Genomic DNA, 23157 nt, shown 5'->3' on the forward strand with positions numbered 1-23157 from the left:
GCCATGGGACCTTTAAAGCCAAAATGTTCCCACACCGCAACTGAAGATTGCGGCTTTGTAAAAAAGTCCATTGGGACTTATTCTTCTTAACTGGCTGTAGATGTCACGAAAACAGGCAGTGGGTTCACGTCTTCTCTTCACCTGTCGCTATCCGCTCTGTGTGTGTGTGTGTGTGTGTGTGTGTGTGTTTGTGTGTGTGTGTGTGTGCGTCGAGACGCTGCCTGAGCCCCGCCTCTGCCTCCGACACAGAAAGCAGACGAGATGAAAGAGGCGATCGACCAAAATGTTGGTAACATTCATTTGTATGTCAAAATGAATATATTCTTTATTTTCAATTATAAAAATTAGCAATTGCAATATATTGCATCGCCAAAAGCTACCAAGCTCATTTCCATGTATCGTCTTAAGCCATGTAGGCCATATACAGTATAATTATGCAAGATCATCTGGCAACCATGTGACACAAACGCACGTCACCGTGTGGGGTGGGTGCAGGGATTCTACCGGGTACAGTATATCAGATAGTGAAAAAAAATTCCATTTGTGTTCCATGAATGCCGTGCAACCAGTAACCAGTAAAACAGCTCAAGCACGGTGTTCGTCGTTCGACTGATCGTGACTGTTTTCCCAAGATGGCGCCTGCCTGTATACGTGAACGGTACTGTCTTTCTAATAAACGGTCTGTACACTTACAAAGTTCTCAATGCTTCGGTTTCCATGTAGGGACCCTCATTATGCTACCGTGGAAGTGTGGTGCTATTTTGAGCCTTGTTAGTGGTATAGAAATAGCGATTTCTTTTTACTTTACCAGTACCCCGACGACTAGCGTTATAAGCTAATTAGCGGTTTGGGCTAAAACTGGTCACATTCGATTAGCATGAAAACAGATCCCAGAGAATGGTCGACTCTGTACACGTGTTATTAACCCCTAGGTTCATTTTGTGCCGGATTTGTCCTTTCAAACCCGAGTCAAACGTAGTGACCCCTCAGTAACTACTCACCATCCAGAAGACTGATCTTCAGCCCACACAGGCACACCAACACATCCAGAAAGGCTCCTCTGGTCACCACGCAGCCATTTTGTCTGAAAAATGAGAAACAAACTATGAGCTATGTCATTCGACAAGTACCTCGGATGATTAGTTGTACCGTGATCTAGCAAAGGACACTGATGAAAACTTCCTTTTATGAAGGAAGCTCCTTAAATGCTCCTGAACCTTTTATATAAAGTTACAGATCCAAGACTGCAGTCCTCTAGTCATTGATTATCCAGTTTCCATTAAGATCGCAGACAAAGATTTTCTTCAGAAACAGCCTCACGTCTTCCCGCAAACTGCTCGATTAGGCCATTGGACGTTTGTAACTCAATGGATCTATTAGTTTTGAGGATCTTCGTCACTGCACGTGATCACAAGGGCTGATGTCATTTCCCCATCCTGATCAGACCTCCCGTTGTGGTTTTAAAGCTTCCCGTCTGACGGTAAAACAAGTCAACTTACGAGCGGGACAGTTCATTCTTGAAGTAAGATAACATTGTTCTAACTCAAGCCACATTAATTAGCTTTTTTTCCCCAGAGCTTTATACCAGCGTGTTTATGTATTGGGTCTTATGTTTGTATCTCTTGTAACAGAAGATCCAGTTTTTTTTGTGTGTCATTTAGTGAGCTCAACTCAAATCCATTGCTAAACGGAGAGATGTAAGTTCAGGATCCAATTTAAAAGTTCTTGTTCTGACTTATAAAGCTTTGCATGGTCAGGCCCCTGTTTATATCTCGGACCTGCTCCATCCCTACGCTACTAACAGTAACACTGTGCCAAAGGTTTACAACATTGTATATACACTCAGTTGCCAGTTAACAACTTATTTTTGTGGCATATTTTGTGTTATTTGTCTTATTTTAAATTGTCTATTATTCATTGTCGGGTTATAGGTGTCACTGCCTTGGACAGGACACCCAGGGTCCAAAATTAACACCCGCCCTTTGACAAATACTTACATTGGTAATTAAAATGCATCAAGTCAGCCGCCATTGGCGGGTTTATTAGATAGGCCTACTTTTCCACAAACTCCCATCACTACAACCAAGGGGGTAAGCGGGCGTCCACAAAGCGTAACTCCTATGGAGCCATTTTGTTGCTAACAAGCCATCACCCGCCGTTAGCATCCCATTGACTGCCATTCATTTTGGCGCAACTTTGACAGCGAATAACTTTACATATGAAGCGTTTAAAGACTATTTGTCCATCGTTTATTTCTAAAGTTGAATTACTAATGTTAACTTACATTTTAGTTAGCAATAATTAGCCTGTGCCTATGTTATCTCCTTACATATACCTACACTCTCCGTCTATGCAAGATTGGGAATGATGGCACAGCTACCAGAAGACTTCCAGACAGGTTGCTCACGTCACATCTACATCGGCAAGATCAGTTGGAGGCTGCGCAGTAACGCTCAGCCCTCACCGGAAAAGTGCTCCTAATAGACTTCACTGGTCTCCGTGGATGTGTACGGCGTGGCTTTGTCCATTTATTTAACGGTCTATGACTACAACACACATATCTTTGAACAAGTTTTGTTTTGCATCGACTCTGCACTCTGGTGGCGGCATGCAACGAATGACCGGCAATAGTTGTATTGCAATGCTTTGATTGGCCTTCGCTGTCCACCGTCGCTACACTCACGCTTACTTTATCCAGCTGAGAATTTCTTGCTAACCGCAATGACAGTCTGCAAGTATGTGGCGGCACATTGCCGGAGTAGATCAACCTCAAAGGAAAAACTAAGAGCATGGTTGAAATAGGGTTGAAAAGAAGTGGCGCTTCAGAGATAAGGTAAGGAGAGATTTGCTTTTTATGATGAACGCCAACACAATGAGCTGCAGTGCTTGTACAAATACAAGTACTCGACAAATACAGTTTTATGGCCGTTTGAAAAAAAATATTTGGGCTAGTACATTTATTTGAGTTTACCAGCGAATGGCAGATAGACCAACAGGTTTATTTTAGACCCTGTGGACGTACAAAAGTGAAATAATATGACATAAAAATTGTTGATGATCAACTAATCAAATAATGGTTTCAGCATGATTCCTGTTAGTGAGTGCATGTGGCCATGATTGGACAACAGATGGGAGTCACTTATGTGTAGACTGCCCAAACAAGAAGTTACTGTTATCACTGGGTCAACAGCTCGCAGGAGAAAATGCTGAATAGGACAGTGATGTGTTTTTGTTTGTTATCACTTGTGGTGAATCCTTAAAGAATTTGGGGCCATCACATGAGATGCCCCCAGCTGTACCATCACAGATTGGATTAATTTACTTACAGTTTACGCGCATGTAAACAAGCAAAGGCCTGAAAAAGGCAAACCATTGTTGTAACCATTTCCTCCCTATTCGTAAACATACAATCATTTCAGACTAGTATGTAGCCCACGACTCTTTGGTTTCACTATAGTAACAATGTAGAAATATTACCGTTAAATTATTTGTGAAATGTTGAAATAATATCCGAATATCTAAAATATATATCTGCCAATAGCTGCCTATGGCTAGTGTGTAAGTGGAGCAGCATGTGTGGGCAGCGCAAAGTGTGTGTGTGTGTGTTCAGTTCAGTGTGCGTTCAATCGAGGGTATGACCACAGTGCTGTGAAAGCCCACAAGTGTGTAAAAACAAGGGAGACAGTGTGTGAGCTTGACGTCAAATTTTCATCACCCAGATATTAATAAGACACACGCTCACACACATATTCTCTGCACACTTTACACACACAACACACGTGATGGAGCATGGGAAGAGGGCTGAGGGAGTGTGTGTGTGTGTGTGTGTGTGTTTGTGTATGTCTCAAGTAAGAACATATTTGGTCAGAGATGAGTCCTGTGAAGTGGGTTGAGTGTGCTCATGTGTGTATGAATGTGAGGTTACATTATCACATAGGCTGTAAGAAGCTACATCAGTGGATCACAATCCAAACAATACAGTGGGGATGTTCTAAGAGGTTGGTACTGGGCCTTAAGTGCCACCACAAAGCCAAAGTCAACTGCAGTGAGCTACACGAGTGTCTGCACTCATCATTACAGCGTTGACACCCTCTTGGAGCCAGAAAAAGTCCCAAATGACATTACACAGAGATGGTGTGAGGCCAAAACCCAACACTGACTCAGACCAGACGAACAATGCATTCCGTCCTTTTTGGAAGGTGGCTGTTTCAAATTAGTGGTGTTCTGGAAGAGAGAGGTGGTTTTCTTTTTCCAAAAACAGAGATCTTCAGACCTGTGTTGTCCTTAGATCTGGGCGCCGGGCTCTGTGATGCTGCATGATCAAACGGACAGACGGTGGGCGCGCTCTGGTGAGCAAGAATTCACCTCGTCATCTTAATAAAGGCTCATCAGTGTAACCAAGCGCGGCTAGCAGGGCTAGTGTTGCTAACCCAGTGACCCCGTGTTATCTGCTGTGGGCCGCGGCACAGAGGAAACTGGAGACCCAGGCCTGACCTCAGCCGGGCAGGAGGGGGCCGACAGGGTAATCTGTGCCCCATCTTGAGGCCTCGATCTTGGGCAAGAGGGCCAAAGGTAGAAGGGGGAGAGGGAAAGAAGGGGGGTCTGAGGATGGGACAGCAGGCGGTCGCTTTGAAATGGAAGCCTGGGCAGGACATGAGGCGGACACAGCCAGGGAGGGGATAAACAGGGAGACAAGGAGCTATTCTTCTGGTGAGCGAGTTGGAAGGGCGGGAGGGATGCTTATCTGTGTGTGTGTGTGTGTGTGTGTGTGTGTGTGTGTGTGTGTGTGTGTGTGTGTGTGTGTGCGAGTCTAGGATTACCGAGAGGCGAGCCACATGCGCTGACAGAGGCCTTCGGTGATGCCATTTCCTGCTGGCAGGGGTCTGTGTGAGTCAGTCTGGTAGGAGCGCAGCAAAAACAGCACCTGCACACACACAAATGCACACACTCGTGAACTGAAATACATGTGAGAACTATCATCAATTACTATTTATACACGAGCCAGCCCCAATGACTGAAATGTTGCGGTGTGGTCATACACGAAAAAGTGAAGTATGTTTCACAAACAAGCGAAATTGGGACCAAAGGGCTTAAACAATGGGCATGTAAACACTCCTACAGTAATGTGTATCGGGTTGTATGGTGGATCACCGTCACAGCGGTCTGGTTTGAGATATACTGTCATTGGCAGTTTTCAGGGTCAATCTCCGATTTCAGTCTGAGCGAGCCTTGACCGCTTTATCTACAGGAGTCTCTCCATAATCGACACAACTAATTCCTGTTTGAAAACATAATGTTGAGTCAAACAGCCAGAGACGTGTGCATGTTAATACTACACAGTAATCTTATCAACTGCTGGCCATTAGGAATGATCATTTAACCGGTCAATAAACATGCTACCCCCAAGCCACCCATTCTAGACAACCATCCTTCCCGTCACTTGGTTTCTGGCCCCTGTGGTGGGAATAATAGGATTTGTAAACACCAGCAGTAACTGTACAGTGTGTTATAGTGACAGAAAATGTTTTGAATTCTCAAAATGTATGTTTCCCATTGAAGATCAAATCTTTCTTTTTTCATTGTGGCTGGTGTGAGAGTGTGTGACTGAGCCAGTTTGGAGCAGGTGGACTGGTGGATGGGAATGTTCAGAGGCCAGGACACAGGCAGGCTGGCTGGCTGGCTGGCTGGCTGGCTGGGGTGTGTATTCTGGGCCTTGGTAAGTATAATCTTTAAGCCGGGGCCACGGCCACAGACCAGTAGGAAGCCATTCATTACGCAGTGCAGGGAAGGAAACGTGGGTAAAAACCAGGCCGACCACGTAGCACCAAGCCTGGCCACTGAGCCCTGGCCTGCCCCTTCTCTTCTCCTGCCTTCTCCACGTCCAGGCAACACCCACTGGCTCCTACAAACAGCTTCCACACCCCTGGGTGCTTCTTCCTCTCGCTGTCACTCTCTAAGGGCTTTTCCACCTACAAGGAGACAGTGCTGGAACCGATTCCCAAACCAAATGTTAAACCTTTCCAAGTGATTCCACTGTCAAAAAAAGGCTCAATCACACTTGAACTGGTCTATGCAAATATTTGCTGAGCTTCTTATTGACCTCCTTAAATCTCATGTGACGAATCCAGGAGTTATTCTCCGATTTCAATGTTTCAAAAGTTTTTGGCAGATTCCCAGGTCACGGCTCACCTGTGTGGAACTTTTCACCTTTAACCAAATCGACACAATGATCTCTTGATGCATCTTGTGTTTGACAAGGGAGTAGTAAATGAGTCAGGCAGGATCAACCTGTTTGTTTAATACAGCGCTACCACACTACACTAATCTTGATTAACTGCGTTCAGTTTTGTTGGACTGGCGACAAGTCTGGCAAGCCTTGAAGGTTCAGGCCTCTTGAACTTGCTGGTACACAACCAAACATGACATTATGTCATATGTTTATCAAATGTGGCCTTTAACGGTGCACTAATATTAGGCTGTAAATTTTGACATCTGACGTGGCGTTAAAATCATCATCAATCACGTTTGAGGTGACGTGGGAGTTTCTGGCCTACTAAACTTTTTTTTTTTTTGAGCTTACAGGCCGTTGAAACTAACCAACGAATGCTCTCTGTGGTTGTTAGAATGCTTTCTGTTCACTGCTTTTACATCCAGTTATAAAATTCGGTCGACTGATTCAGAAGCAGATTCAGATTAAAAGGTTGCAGCTGGTTCCAGTGTCAGTGGCAACGCCATCTGTCTTCATTCCTTCTCCATCTACTTTACAGTTACACCTCATCCACCGGGTTGGGAAGTCCCTGCATGGGAGGCTCAACCGGCTCAATCCAGCACGGCACGGAGAGAATTTTCGGAATATTTATAGAAAATGCTGCCTCCCTGTTCCTCCTCCCAAAGACAGAACAGAACTACACCCCATGTGGGAGGAGGATGCTGGGATTGGATCGAGCTCAAATGAACGGGAGACCATGAGACAGCAGCACAGAGACCTGGTGCAGGCTGAATTTCAATTCAGTTGGTAACACTTTATAATAAGGGTACATGAATTATCGTGAATTCATGCATGACTCCATGCGTGAAAAAGCATAAATTTGTTCATTAACGCATCAGTTAAGGTATTTCAATCATCATGATTTTTGATTTATTAATGATGCTCATATCTTCTACATTCGTAAATCTGTAGTTAAAGTGACGGGCTAAAAAAAAAAAAAGGAATTGTAGTGTTGTAATCATGATTAAGTAAACATTACGTCTTCATTACTTCATCATGTTTGTGGCCCTTCAAATAAAGTGCTAATCTGGTCCATCTTTAACATCGATAAATAAGATATGATTAATGGTGGCATATGCAGCAATCATCTGTGTGACCACGGTAATATAGTCAACCCTTCTGTCTATTTAGGCATCAAATTGCATAACAAATGCAAAATAAATCACAATTTTGGACTTTATCAACAAAGTTCTGGTGTACAGACTCTTCAAAGTTAGTAAAGAATAACCTCCATAAATATCCTACTTGGTTGAGCATTGTTCTTAGGCATTACTATTCAAAGGCCTTATCTTGTTGTGAACAAAGCAACTATAAAAATGCATCTGCAGTATACTGTAATTTGTATAAATGTAGTGACCTCAGTATCATTTTGCTAACCTCCTTTGATTCTTAATACATTTCATTTTATGCCACCATTAATCCTATCCTATTCATCAATGTTAAAGATGGACCAGGTCACCACTTTATTTGAAGGGACACAAACCTGACGAAGTAAGGATTATTTAATCAGGATTACAACCCTACAATTCATCAGTATATATGTACACTGCTGTGAATTCAGTTTTTTTTTTTAAGAAGACATGAACATCTTTGATAAATCAGAAATCGAGGCGCCACGTTAGATCGCCTGGTTGAGCGTGCGCCCTATGTACAAAGGCTCAGTCCTTGTCGCAGCGGCCGCGGGTTCAGTTCCGACCTGCGGCCCTTTGCTGCATGTCATCCCCCTCTCTCTCCCCTACTGTCCTGACTGTATCGGTCATATCAATAAAGGCAATACAAGTAAAAAAAAAACTTTAATAAAAAATAAATAAATCAGAAATCATGATTGAAAAACCTTAATTGATGCGTTAACGTATCGTATCGTTCCTGCATTAAGTCAAGCATGAGATACTATTAATCCTTGTACATCACTGATAGGTCATCAAGCACTACATGAATGAATTCATGCTATTTCATGCATGACTTCATGATAATTCATGTACCCTTATTATAAATTGTTACCATTTCATTTAAAGGTTTAAGACATTTAAAGGTGCCCTGTGGAGTTTTCTGGTGAACAAACGGTGTGCATGAGCGTCCTCGTGTGTGCGCACCACAACAAACTAATTGGGCACCCACATGAGAAACTAGTGGTCAAAAACTTGGTAAAGGGTACCTTTAATATCAGTTTCAATGACATACATTTTCTTTTTAATTGCAAATAAACATGAAAAAGAAAGCACTACTTAATTCTATTTAGTTGTAAAGCTTTGTGACCAGTTTAAACATTTTAAACAAGGACATTAAAAACACAATTACGTAACTTTCGTCATTAAAAGGGGAACTATGCAGTTTTTTTTTTTTTAAGCTTAATTTACCTTAAAGTGATGGTTCGGAGTAATTCACCCTAGGGTCCTTTGCACCATGACCTCAAGCCAAACACCCCCCCAGAAGCTTTTTTCACCTGGGTCGAACATTGGGAGAGTTAGCTAGAGTAGCGTTATCAGCTGAATAGCTTAGCGCAGGGGCTAATGGACCCACGTTTGTATCTTGTAAGTTACCCCACTAATAATGCCCGAAATGATACCAAACGTCTACAAGTATTACAAATAGGTTATGCTCTCATAAAACGATGGATTGGAAAGTTTGTAAGTACACCAGAAGTTTATGAACACTTGCCTGCTCTCTTCAGCTCTCTGTTGCTGCTGCTGCTACCTGCAGTTAGACGAGTGCTTAGGGCCACCTACAAATTACTACACCGAAAAGAGTTACAACAAAAATATTTATTAATTCAATGATTAAATAAGGTAATGTCTCCAAACTTACCTCAATTATTACTTGTCTCCTGCTAGTTATACTACAGCACTTACTTAAAAAAAAAAGTTAAATTAATAAATATTTTTGTTGCATCTCTTTTCGGTTGTTGTAATTTGTAGCGCCCCTAAGCGCCGCCTTCGTCAAACAACCCAACAGCAAGAGAGCAGAAGGCCGCAGCAAGTGTTATTTACATAAACTTGTGGTGTACTTACAATTCAATAAACCTATGTTTGTATACCTAGCATCATTCTCAATTGTTGAGTCAATTCTATCCTCACTAACTTGACAATCGTACTGGAATGGTTATATGACTTTTTTTTCGGGTTGAATGGTGGTCGTCTCGCTTCCCCCTAGCGCCTGTGAGCCTTGCAACTTTTGGCCGGCGAACCGTATCGAGTGATGTCATAGCAGGTCTCGCGATGTAACGAATTGCTTCACGGCACTGCACACATACAGGAACCGGCAAACTATAACAACAAGGTAGCGATGGAGTTTTTCACACTATCGTCATGGCTGAGCCGGCAAAAAAGAAGCAGAAAGCTAGGAAAGCATTGTCGGAGGAACAGAGAGAGAGTAAACGGCAGACTGACCGAGCGAGGAGTCAGCAGTTATATCTATTCCGAAGCTGTAGGGGGAGCTCTATAGACTATATATATATATACTGTTTGAAATAAATAAGGTAGGTGTCTTTGTATTTATAAAAAATAAAAAATTAAATACAATTCTTGAGAAAAATGCCTTATTATACACATTTTTATGGAGACTAAGTCTCCAATGTATTTGTCATATATTTTAACTTTGAAGCAGTATAAGTCACTCATATCTGGCTCCTCTAAATGTGTTCACAAGTTAACTGCTAACTTTGCCGTCTGGTGCTGGGCAGGTTTAGCAAAGTTAAAGTCATAGTAAAGTTTAAACAGCTTACTATTAGCATTACTTATTTATATTATTAACATTACTCAGCTATTAGATTGTTAGCTAATTTGATCCATTATTAATATAAAAGATATTGATTAGTGCAGCTATAATTCCCTAATATCCTTTCTACTTTATGACCATAGTAGCACAATCAACCCCCCTCAAAAGCTCGGGGTTGCAACTTTAAGGAGAGGAAAAAAAAAAAAAGACTCGCTGTGGCAGTGCTAAATATGAAAAATATCAAAACCTATTTGTACGCCTTGTTTTCTAGTGAGGCGTTTAACTGTGTGTGTGCGTGTGCGTTTCTTTCCCTGTGCGAGTGTGTGTTGCAACAAGCCTTGCTCCTCTTTTGGGCCTGGTAAAAATAGTGGTGGTGGATATGAGGTCCCTTCAGACTCTGTTATCAGCCTACCCTGCTGTCCCTCCCACTGCCGCAACCACAGACTGACCACATGCTGCACTGAGTAACTTCACACAGACACACGCACACGCACGCACGCGCGCACACGCACAGACGCACACAGCAAGTGCAAATAATTGCACACCAATTCATGGCTCAGTCCAGTAAAACACATGTACAAAGAAACATATAAATCGGCATTCACATAAAACCAGATAGAGGTTAGGCAAAGTGTGGACGCGCCCAATTAGGCAAAAAGAGATCCCAATAAAGACGGGCTAAATATAAAAAGAAATAAACACACTCTCCCGCTCTATATAGCCGTATTCTTGCACAAACAAAGCTTACATATGCCCTCTAGACACCAAGTCACACTCCCTCACGTATACATACACACATGGGCGTGACAACCAAGTAATTTAGTGGTGTGTGTACGTCTGTGTGTGCGTGCAAGAACTGTGCTACTAGATTTTTGTCTAAAAGTTACAGTGGTGTATGTCAACTAGGCCCCAGGGAGCCGTTTGTCGATTTCCATTATGTCCTGAGACGCCTATATACTGTATTTGTGTACAGGCAGCACGAGCTGTGCATATGTAGGAGTGTGTGTGGAAGGGTGACGTTCAGTGGCCCATTGCCATCACTCCTGCTAGTGTCTCCTAAAGCTGTAAAACTTGAGCTACTACAACAACACCGCTAACACCCAGAGGCCAGTTGACTTTTGGTTTCTTCCTAATGAAAGAGCCTTTGTGCTCTTGTTTTTTTTTTTTCTTACGTTCAACAACAAATAGCTCAGTCTCCACAGTTCTCTTTATAGTGTTGACCATGTAGACTCACCACTACATGGTCTGAATTAAGCCATCTACTCAGAGTATGGCTTGTCGGTTTAACGACAAAATAAAATTCTGCTATATTATTTGACTTCCACAGGTCACTCTTACTTTTCTTTTTTAATAAGTCTAGTGCCATCCTCATATGTTTTAAGATTTACACCAAGTGTTAGGATTTGAACAATATGTAATTAAATAATCATCTTTTTTTTTCTTCCTGTTTTTGATATTAAGCGCTTAGGAAAAAGCCTTTAGGTGACTACAACAGACTCCGGGCCAGCTGATGCTGCAGATGATCTGTTCCTGAAAATCTACTAAAATTAATTATTGACCTCAGTAATAGTAATACAACACAACAATTCTACTCTCTAGCAGTGGTGGAATGTAACAAAGTACAAATACTTTGTTACTGTACTTAAGTAAATTTTTCACGTATCTGTACTTTACTTAAGTAAAATCAATAGTGCATACTTTTGACTTTTACTTCGTTACATTTTGCAGCAATTATCTATATTTTCTACTCCACTACATTTCTACAACGTTGAGTTACATTTTCTGATCATCATCATTCTGAAGCCACGTACTTGTTGTCCAAGCCCGTGTGTTCTCGCTAGATAAATGTGTGCAGCATTCACTGTCCCGTGGGAAATAATGCAAAGTCGAGCTTCATGCGGATCACCCTGATAGATAACCAGAATTGTAAGTCAGACTAAACTGGGCCACAGATGGTAAGCACAATTACATTAACCTAAAACTAACTTAATTCAAATGCCACAGGCCATACTGTTTTTTATTTTATTATTAGAATATAGACATTAAGAGAATAAATACTTTTACTTTTAATACTTAAAGTACATTTAAAATCAGGTTCTTTTTACTTTTACGTAAGTAGGGTTGTCATTGTTGTACTTCTACTTTTACTAAAGTAAATATATCTCTGGTTATTTGTACTTTTACTTAAGTACTGAGATTCAGTACTTCCTCCACCACTGCTCTCTAGCTGTTGTGGAAGCTAGTTAAGAGGACGTTGAGTTGAGATTATTTTGTGAATCTATTAAATTTGTTAAAGTCAGGGTCTTAAACTGGGGGTCTTTGACTCCCTAAGGACTTTGTAGAGAAATTGCAGGAGGTCAGTGAAATTTGGTGCTAATAAAGCAGACTGATCTCATTAAGTGGCGTATGTATGACACGCCAATTCGTATGCCATTATTGGCGTGTTATCAAGACGCATACTCGCTTTTTAGCGTGTTTATCAACGCAGTATGGCCTCCATTGACTTACATTAGCTTGCGATCGCGTGTGAATTTACGCCGTAGCTAGTAGTATGAAAGGGCGAAAATCCACGTAAGGCGGTTGGTCGGGGTGGTGGATGGGTGAGACCGGGGATCGGGTCCCGCGTGTCACGTTTCCTAAACTCAACCATCGCTTTATTCTTTCACTAAACCCAACCCCGTTCTTCTTTTCCTAAACCCAACCCGTCTGCTGTATACGGCGCTCAAAATGCGTGTACGTTTACGTGATAACACAACACTTGTAGAAAGTGGCGTGTATGTTTACGTCCGCTGTATACGGCGTAGACATACACACGGATAGCTCAAAATGCGTACATATAACACGCCACTTGGCTTAAGTGTATGTTTACGCCAAGTCATGATGTCACGTTGAATAAAGAGCTTTTACTCAATATAATACAGAAAGGGACCACAGTAACGTTCAAAAGCAACTATGTTTGGGCAGTGAGAAAGACTTGTATACACAGTGTCCAACCCCATGGTTGGAAACACAGCGCAGTGTCCGACACCAGTATCAAACACCTGGGATTCCCTCTGGATTAAACACTTCTCATGTCATGAAAAGCAAGCTAGCTGTGTTTTCAGGCCCACACATTCTTTCACTTTCACTGGTTCAACCCTGAGGGTTTTCTCAGAAAGCCAAGGCAGACCACTGGCCAAAGGCAGCCGTCGTAACAGCAGACCAAAAGAAAATTATTGGAAGAGAGCAGGGAACAACGCAATTGGGAAAACAACACGGACATCACTGCTGCCAGAGGGAAAAGGAGACTGTGATACTCTTAAATCTCAAGCCTCCTTCTCCTCAGTCTCAGTCTCCTTTAGTCTCTGTTTTGGAAATACACAAAAGGATTAAATCTGTCGAGTTGGCCCTTCTCAAACCACCACAGGCCGCAGCGTTAATACTTCTGGCCTGCACCAGTTATTGTGGGCCAGGGCTGTTGCTGGCGTGTGTCGAGAGCAACGTACGTTGTCGGGTTGGGTTAAGTGCCGGCCTGTCCGATGGGCTTGTTAAGCTCCATTCTGGTTGTGTCAACAGAGGTTTGGGGCAAGCTGGAGCGATTGAAGTGATTCCAGTGTGCTTTAAGATGCTTTATCAAAGACAAGGGAACTTGCTCAGGCCATCTAGAGTTGTTATTATGAACCTCAGTTTAATGGAGAACATACAGTAATAAGTGTTCTCTTGCCAAATGTTGTCATAAGACTTTTCACTCTAGCAAAACACTGCAGGGTCTGTAAAGGTCTGGTCACATCAGCATTTAAAAACGGACAATAAATGGAGAAAGGTTTTCATTCCATATGAATCTCTTTGATCAGCACATTTGTCTGTCGGGACAAAGTAAAGCCACGAGATTCCTTCACATCAAGCCTGTTAGCTGAGTTGTATCACTTCACTTTTATTGAATTGTGCTCTGGTAGAACACAAACGGCAAGCCACAAAACAGAGGACTGGGCTCTTGAGTAAACTATTTCAAATTATCGTCATGCTAGCTAGCAAGCTAGCTAGCTAGCTAGCTAGCAAACTGACAATTACTGCAGAAGTCTGCTCAAGGACAGTTGGCAAGCTAGCTTGCTACGAGACCTGCTGTGACTGGCTGGCTACCATGTTAGCGGTTAGTTCTCCGGCTACAGTGATTCACACACTAGTAATGCTACCAATCACGACCCCGCTAAAGGACAGTTGGCAAGCTAGCTTGCTACGAGAACTGCTGTGACTGGCTGGCTACCATGTTAGCGGTTAGTTCTCCGGCTACAGTGGTTCACCCACTAGTAATGCTACCAATCACGACCCCGCTAAAGGACAGTTGGCAAGCTAGCTTGCTACGAGAACTGCTGTGACTGGCTGGCTACCATGTTAGCGGTTAGTTCTCCGGCTACAGTGATTCACACACTAGTAATGCTACCAATCACGACCCCGCTAAAGGACAGTTGGCAAGCTAGCTTGCTACGAGAACTGCTGTGACTGGCTGGCTACCATGTTAGCGGTTAGTTCTCCGGCTACAGTGGTTCACCCACTAGTAATGCTACCAATCACTACCCCGCCAACCTTATAGAAACAGGGGTCAGTGACCTGCTGGTCTTAGCCCCTCTCCAGTGGCTCCCTAAAGCGTAGACAAAAGATTACGGTCATTTTTTAACATTTCAATTTTCATATAGCAATTTTTTAGGCCTAAAGTGATTCTTACATAATCAATATATATATATTTCAGTTAGCTAAAATGTGCGTAATAGCCTACCTCCCTCTACGGCTTGGCACCTTATACTAAATTTTGCCTCTCTCTGCAAAGACCGTCAAAACACCACCATATTAATGTATGCTCAATTAGAACCACTGGTCATGTTGATAGGCTAATTTAGACGTAATAGACTGTTACTTTAATTATAAGGCTCAAATATGTTTTGCGGCTGACAGATTTTTCTGAAAATGGCTCTTTTGATGGTAAAGGTTGCTGACCACTGTTTTAGAACCACATCTTTCATGCGCCCGTGTGCATGAACTTCACTGTGCCAATCCCTGGTTGGACCAGGCCTTTACTAGAGCCAGCAGGCGGTAACCATCACAGCCGAGTGTGACAGACTCATACTCCATTGCATATGCCTGAATACCACCTTAGTACCACCAATAGTTTTCAAATTTGAAGAAGTTTGGGGTTATCTTTAAAAAAATAAATAATCTAGCTTTCAATAGCTTCATCCATACAACTTAAATTCCTATCCTCAATGACATAGAATAAGTGCAACATTAAGGAGAATGGATGGAAACTTTTTCCTTTTCTGGTTATCAGACCTCTTCACTGTGTGTGTGAGAAAGTCAGCAGAGTGGTACAGCTTGCCTCAGTCACACTTGGCCTACTAACAGTTGTTCTTCGACAATAACAGAGGAAGTCATTTCTCCTCGAGCTAAAACATCTGCTACTGGTTACACACAAACACACAGGGAAGTATATTAACATACATTAGGTATTTCCCAAGGCTAAACACAATGTCCTCTCCATCTCAGCATTAACACACCGCCAGTGTCTGGTGTACACGTACCGTAGAGAGACAGACACACACACACACTCACTTTCTCTCTGTCCGTTACTTCTTTTGAAGCCTAACCATCTCAGCTTCCCATCTTACATGTGAGAGCAGAATATCACACACACACACACACACACACACACACACACACACACACACACACACACACACACACACACACACACACACACACACACACACACACACACACACACACACACACACACACACACACACACACACACAATCAGCGTTTCTGTGTGTGATGCTTCCCTCCACACGTACGCTGCAGGCCTCAATCTCTGCTTTACTATGTTTAGACCACTTCACCTGCAACTCTACAGCTCCTGCTAAGACAGTCCTACCCCCCCCCCCCAAACACCCCTTCCCACATATAGACACTCCTTACATATCTGCCTCCATCGGAGATGATGGAGGCAGATATACGCCCCCACCTACCTACACACCTGCTATCTATAGCCTGGTTACAGATGGCCCCTACAGATATATACAACACTATCAGGACTACATCTGAAAACCCCTTGGATCCAATGTTTTTATTCCATATACAGTGCTCAGCATAAGTGAATACACAGATGCTAAAGTTGACTAAAAAGAGGAATAATTGGCATGGGGTACTTTCCATAAGATCATCTCTCAATGCAAATCAAACCAAATATTAGGCTAACTGAAATAAAACCATGCCAATCTATGGTGAAGGGTATGTGATAATGTGGGGCTATTTTAATTCCAAAAGGCCAAGGGAACTTTATCAGGATGCCTAGTATCCTGGATCCATGAAATAACTGGCCTTTAAAAATAAAAATCTGCCTGCCTCTATGGGAATTTAACATAGGGGTGTACTTACTTATGCCCCCTGTATTTTAAGGAAGAACATTTATTTATTTACGATACACTATTCCTTCACAAAGAAAATTGGTGTCCTTAAAGGTTGGATTTTTCCTAATTTTTCTAATTAAGGCATTAAGATCAATTTCCAAAAGCAGATTTTTTTATTTTTTCCTCTTTTTAGTCAACTTTAGCATGGGTGTATTCACTTATGCTGAGCACTGTATTTATATACAGTCAGGTGGTCTGGTGAAAACGCAGGTCTTTTCATTCATTTTGAATGTGGGTAGTGCGTTAAGGCTGTGGCGGGGGGTTCCGCAGGGGGGAGCCTGGAAATAAACTCAGCATTCTGAAGCGAAAAGTTCTAAAGAGATTCATTTTTGGAGAGACGCAACCCAACGTCACCCTGCACTGGCTTATCGGGTAACGTGACCATCCATTTTGAGGCGGTAGGAGAGTCCTGTGCAGTTAACAGGAAACAACGCTGCCACAAGAAAATGTCGAGATCTATAAATAATCATACGGAAAACAATAATTGTGAAATATATCCCTTTGTTTGGTATGAACGCAACCTTACACAGTCATGGTGAAATTCATGGTGAGTTTGTGCCCCGCTAGAGGTTTTCCATTATACCACAGTATCATGGTAATAAACGGGGGACACTCAACTTTAGTCTGGGATATACAGTGCTTTATTTTATATTATTTTAAAAATATTTCAATACTTCTGAGTATAGATTACCATTAACGCAATACCATTGGTCTGAAAATAATGCAGCAAATAGAAACAAGCCAAATTAATAGAACTGATAACTTTAATATACAGACATGTAGAAAAATAGAATAAGAGTGATGTGTATACATGTGTTGAGGGGAGCTATTTCTTATATGGTGCAGCAGAAGAGTTGTATTCATAGATCCAGTGAAGCTGCACACACAGTGTGTGAGGTACGATGGGCTTGCGTGTTTCTGGTAGAAGGAAAAAGGAAATGAAATGGCCAAGGAAGGGCTGCAGCATAAGCTGTGCTATAACCCATGCAGACATGTTTGTGTCTGTGAGGGTGCGACATACTCGACATCTTAACTCTCTCTCTCTCTCTTCTGGATGGGTAAAAATCCCAAAGTGTGAATTAGAGAAGTCAAGAGCTAGAAACAGGGCTTGAAATTGGCACATGGAAAACTGCGAAATGGGGGAAGGAGGGGGAGGATAAATGAGCCGTTCCTAAGCACCACCCCTTCCTCCTCAATTCACCAAACACAGCTAAGCACAAAGAGTCTCTGTGATCGTTCTGCTGTAATGCCAAAGCTACCTCACGTGTGCATTGACATGTATACAAGTTACAAACTACAAAGATTCTTTAAAGGATGTGCCCGATAATATAACAGCACCACTCCTGTCCTGAGAGTGTGGATGTGTGTTGTTGTTATTCTAATGGCGGGGGTTTACTTGTACTCCTGCAGGCGTATACAATTTGCTGTATAACAAAGTGACGAGAAAACAGGTAGCTGATGATAGAGTACACACGTGACGATGACGCATGACGAGACATAGAAATGGTGAAGATGAGACACAAAGAAAACGACACGGGACAAAGAAGCTACCTCACGACACAACAGTCAATACATAGGACTAAATTACCCAGGGGCCGCACACAGTGTGAGCTCACCCTTTGTATGGGGATGGGAGCGGCACGGAGAAACAGACCGGGTGAACGGAGAAAAAGGCAGTAGCAGAAGGATGGACAGAGAGGAAGAAAAGACGCCATGGACATTTTAAAAAGGAGAGACAGGAAGCAGAGAAACACAGAGACAGAGGGGAAATATATATAGAGATGGAGCTGAAGACACAAATGCAGAAACAGATCAGCAGACATCTGGGGAAGCTCCACACATGGCGGCGTGACAGGAAAGCAAACTAAAATCCACTCTCCTCTTGAAATCTCCTCTAAGCCTTTAAGAGGCCCTCCTCCTCCTCCTCGCCATCCTTTGCCTTCAGCCCACAGGACCTCCCTGCAGTCCAGACCGCTATCAAACCATAAGTGATGAAGAAAACCGTTTGCAGTCTGTGTGTTGACCCTTCGGCCCGGTTCTTACCGCTCCACACCCCCTGCTCCCACACCGACCCCATCAGTGGGGTTCAATAAAAAGGCTGGGGAAACTCCCGCCCCCTTTTTCTTCTGCGTGTGTTGATATTACCGGCAGACTGTTTGGTTGTGTTTGTCAGAGTGTGATGACAGAACTAAACACTGGTATTTACCCTGCGATAACCGCCTTGCCTGGACAGGCTCTGTGTGGAAACTGGGTGTGTGGGACTGACAGACTCTGTGTGTGTGTGTGTGTGTGTGTGTGTGTGTGTGTGTGTGTGTGCCGAGGCTTGATGCTCCATATCTATCATCTCTGTGTGGGTGCGTGTGTGTGTGTGCGTGTCCATATCTATCATCTATGTGTGGGTGTGCACATACACATGTTTTGATAACCGCTTTAGTAATTGCATTTTTATGTTTTCTCTTTGTTGAGTGAAAAACCTCTCCAGTCCAGCTGTGAAGAGGTTCATGTTTCAACTTGAATTAAAGGATTCTAAACTCATTAATAAACGGAGGACATTCAATCCTAAGAATGGTTGGAACCTGCAAATACAGCACAAGGCTGCTTTCATTGGTTGAAGGTATGGGTTCATCATCTTATAAAAGCAACTGATGCGTAACATACGGGAGTGTGTAATAACATATACTGTATGTGACATGCATCTTTTATAAAAGATGAAGGACAGATGAAGACATGAATGGGGAGAGAGAGGGGGGAATGACATGCAGCAAAGGGCCGCAGGTCGGAGTCGAACCCGGGCCCGCTGCGTTGAGGAGTAAATCTCTATATATGGGCGCCCGCTCTACCAGATGAGCTAACCAGGCGCCCATCTCTTCATAGTTTAATAGCTACACCCAATTTCAACACCGTACGCCGAGTTTGTTTTCTTAAAGGGATACTTTGCCGATATTCAACCACCTTTGTATCATAATAATGTTGGTAGGATGTAAAAATGAACCATGTTCTCACCAGTGCCAAGAGCTCCCTTCTCACAGGCCAGCAGAACAACGCTGGATGATTCAAAACACATCATCTAACTGTATAACCAGCAGGAACACTAAAGGGCCTCTACACCAGGTACACCTGTACAATGTATTACAAGTCAATGCAACAGCTCTGCCATCAATTCTACCTTTACAAAGTGTATGCCTATATTCAGTTTTTGCTGACAATGCAGTGAATACATAAATGAAATGTTTAGTGTTGATGTCATTGATAAAGAGGTATTTTTGTCCTTCCTATTTACATACATGGAGGTGTGCAGAACATTACAGTGACCTCTGACTCCATTCTCTAGAATGCAGACCAGTACAACACCATCGCTAACTATGACTGACAGACAACATCCTGTCTTCCTAAATCCTGTAAGGACAACCCCGATTACACGGACAAAAAAATGAAAATATTCTGTCTGACCTCATTGAAACAAAAAAGATGGGCCAAAAAAATGAGGTTTCTTTTTTTTAACCTTTATTTACCCAGGTAAATCCAGTCGATTGAGAATAAATTCTCATTTACAAGCACCAACCTGATCTGCTGGCCACTGAGCAGCTCCACTGGAGCGGTTGGAGGTTAAGGGCCTTGCTCAAGGGCACCTCAGTGTTGGTAATGAGGGAGGGACAAGCGCTGCTCTCTCACTTTCCCCTCCCAGATTTTATCCTGAACCGGCGACTTCCCGGGCCCAAGCTCGCTTCTTTAACCTTTGGGCCACCACTACATATGATACGGTTCAACGACTCTACACACAACAGCCATCAAATTCCCAGAGAGTTTAACTAAAACCACTCTGCAACTAATGATTATCTTTAATATGTTTTAATTATTTCAATCTGTCAATTAATTTAGCAATAAATCAGTTAAATCAAAAAATTTTGAAAAACGGCCATCGCGAGTTCCCGGGCCGAAGGGGACATCTTCTCAAACCAAAAATATTAAATTCACCATGATACAAAACAGCGAAAGAGCAGCAAATCCTTACATTTGAGAAGCTGTGTGCGTGCGTTCGTGCGTGGTTTACATACTTTAGAATCCTGCAGCGACAATCAGTGTTTGATTCCAGCTGAGCCTTCCATCACAAAATAAACACTTGTGGTCATTTAAAGGACTTGTGATTACAGCCCCCATGGGATATGTTATGTATATACGAGTGCATTGGTTTATGTTGATGTGTGCGTGGGTGCAGACCTGCAGCAGAGTCCCGTGGATGTGGTTGTGTTGGATTTTGGGTCCGGGCGCTGCAGGGAGCTCCTGCAGTAACGCGTTGACGGTGGATGGGACCTGGGTTACCAGCACAAAGGGGACGAGGGCCCGAGCCGCCATTTCTCTGGTCCGATACACTGCCGAGTGGCCACATCTGCAGAACAGACCAGAACAGACAGACAGACAGACAGACAGACAGACAGACAGACAGACAGACAGACAGACAGACAGACAGACACACACACAGCAGCATTAGTGTCATGGAAAATTGCGTTGTTATCATAATCTTTTAGTCTTGGATTATGTAATGTGGCATATGGAGGAAGTTATAATGTTTCTAATTTTCACAGGTCATGGGTTGTTGCTGTAACTGTTGGCTTTAATTTATTTCACAGCTGTGACTTATGAAAAATAACTTCACTGTGTGTTTAAAATGACTGTGTGTATTATCATTATTACTTTGTACTCCACGCCACATTACGTAATGGACAAATGACAAAATGACTAATTTCATTTGGACAGTTGGTCGCTATTTTTATGCGTACGTTATGCAACATCTCCATCTTCCTCCCTCTCTTTGTCTCTCTCTCTGCTATTGCAAAGGCAAACGATCAGAACCTAAACAGCTCCCAGGCCAGCAGATGACCCCACACACTCAAAATCAAACTTTTTTTGACAAAAATCATCTATGAAGGAAATAATCTATTCCATGTTGGTTTTGCCCAGAGATATCTCTCTCCCCTCTTTTTCTTCCTCGCATAACAAACACACACGGCCGTTTACAGTATCCACCGGTGATGGTGAATGTGGCCAGTTACCCTGAGTGCAGGCTAAAATTAACCTTGTTTACAAGCTGATAGTCTTTCCTTATCCAATGTCATAACACTGCCATAGCTGACCCGAGGGAAGGACATGACCAAGACCTGAATGAGATGAGCGGAGCAGGGGAGAGACAGATCTAAAGGGTCAAGAGAATGAGCTATGCTGCATTCACGTGGTGCTGGAAAATTGACTTCCCAACTGGGCAAAAAATGAATGTGAATCAAGTCGGAACAACAACTCGGAAAGTCAGCGAAACGTTTGGTAAAGGACTTGCCGAGTTGCCATATTATGCAAAAAATGGCAGACTAAAGTAAACATCGGGTTCATGGTAAGAAAAGTTTTTTTTTTAGTTCACGTATTGCATATACATTTTTTGCTCACATGTAATTTGTAATATGGTATTAGGTTGTGACCGTTAGTTGCTGTCCACAAAGAGCGACCTAGATTAATCAGAAACATTATTTAGAGCATTAAAAAGGTGCAGTAGGTAAGACTTATAAAACTAACTTTCTGTCATATTTGCTGAAACTAACCCTATGTTTCAGTAGAACAAAAAATTAAATCCAGCTCCTCTGGCGCCACCTACAGCCTGTAGTGAGATTTGCAAAAATCCACCACTCCCTGTTCAGATGCACCAATCAGGGCCAGGTGGGGGGAGGGGAGGGGTTTAACTGCGTGTCAATCACTGCTCATGCACATGCATTCATTCTCCCTTGTGTGTAGGAGACCGTTTTGGGCTTTAGCAGAAAGGGGGGAGGGACTGAGAAGTTTGTTGGCTAAATCCTGGATCTTCCCAATCCTACCTACAGCACCTTTAACCCTGATAACAAGTCAGGTAAAGCAATATTTTAGTGTTTGTTTAGGAATTCTGGGACAAAATCACTAATACAAATTTTCAAACGTGAAAAAGATAATGAAATAAAAAAAAAAAAGGTAGTGCTTAAATGCTCGGAGAAAAACAACACAACACATCTTCTTTGTAGCATCCATGTTGTTGTTTTCTTTTCCCCCACAGTACGACTTAAAGCTCACGAACACACCAAAGTCAGAAGAACGACTTCCCAACTCGGCAAATGGCACCATCCGGGGAGCACAGGATTGTCTTTGGGTCTGCAAACTAACAGTTCACTGTAGTATAAGTTCAATTTCTTAAATGACCTGACCTCCATCATGGCAGTCACTGTACCAGCTGTACTTTCAGCAGCACAGCTCCGGAGGGGACAGTAGCTGAACAGTCAAAAAATTGTTTTTATGTGAGCTACATGAACATTATCTGGGAAGAAAACCGTCTGTTGTTGATTTATTCGTTTCATTCTGCTCATTACACATCTAATTTGGCTGCCTATGAGAATCACACATCAAAAAAGGCATGCAGGGGTAAAACACCTAAAGAGCAGATGCTGCCACATATTGATGCCCAACGTAATGCTTATGTGGCCTTTAGGCTGTGTACAGCACGAAAGAACATTCTGTACACATAAGGAATATGCACTGTCTGGCAGTCTCAATTTAGTGCAACAAATGCATTCAATAAGCACTGAATACATACATACATACATACATACTACACAGTCACATACTACAATACAGGACAAGAGTCAATAAGGACGAGGTCTGGGATGGCATTAAAGCTGGCTGTGGAGGCCAAACAAGCAGCTCAGCGGCATTGTGGGAAATTCA

The 23157-nt window shown here is 42.7% G+C and overlaps 1 protein-coding gene across 1 annotated transcript in view; it reads right to left on the bottom strand.

Moving 5' to 3' along the window:
• Positions 1-23157, bottom strand: part of thada (THADA armadillo repeat containing) — a 114353-nt gene that overhangs the window by 37790 nt on the left and 53406 nt on the right. Inside the window, exons 29-31 of the mRNA XM_039784777.1 lie at positions 20641-20809; positions 4821-4924; positions 1002-1084 (exon numbers count right to left, since the gene is read on the bottom strand). Coding sequence (XP_039640711.1) covers positions 1002-1084; positions 4821-4924; positions 20641-20809 — 356 coding nt within the window. The remainder of the gene's footprint in view (positions 1-1001; positions 1085-4820; positions 4925-20640; positions 20810-23157) is intronic.

This window comes from Perca fluviatilis, chromosome 19 (genome assembly GCF_010015445.1).
Source record: "Perca fluviatilis chromosome 19, GENO_Pfluv_1.0, whole genome shotgun sequence".
NCBI classification, from domain to species: domain Eukaryota; kingdom Metazoa; phylum Chordata; class Actinopteri; order Perciformes; family Percidae; genus Perca; species Perca fluviatilis.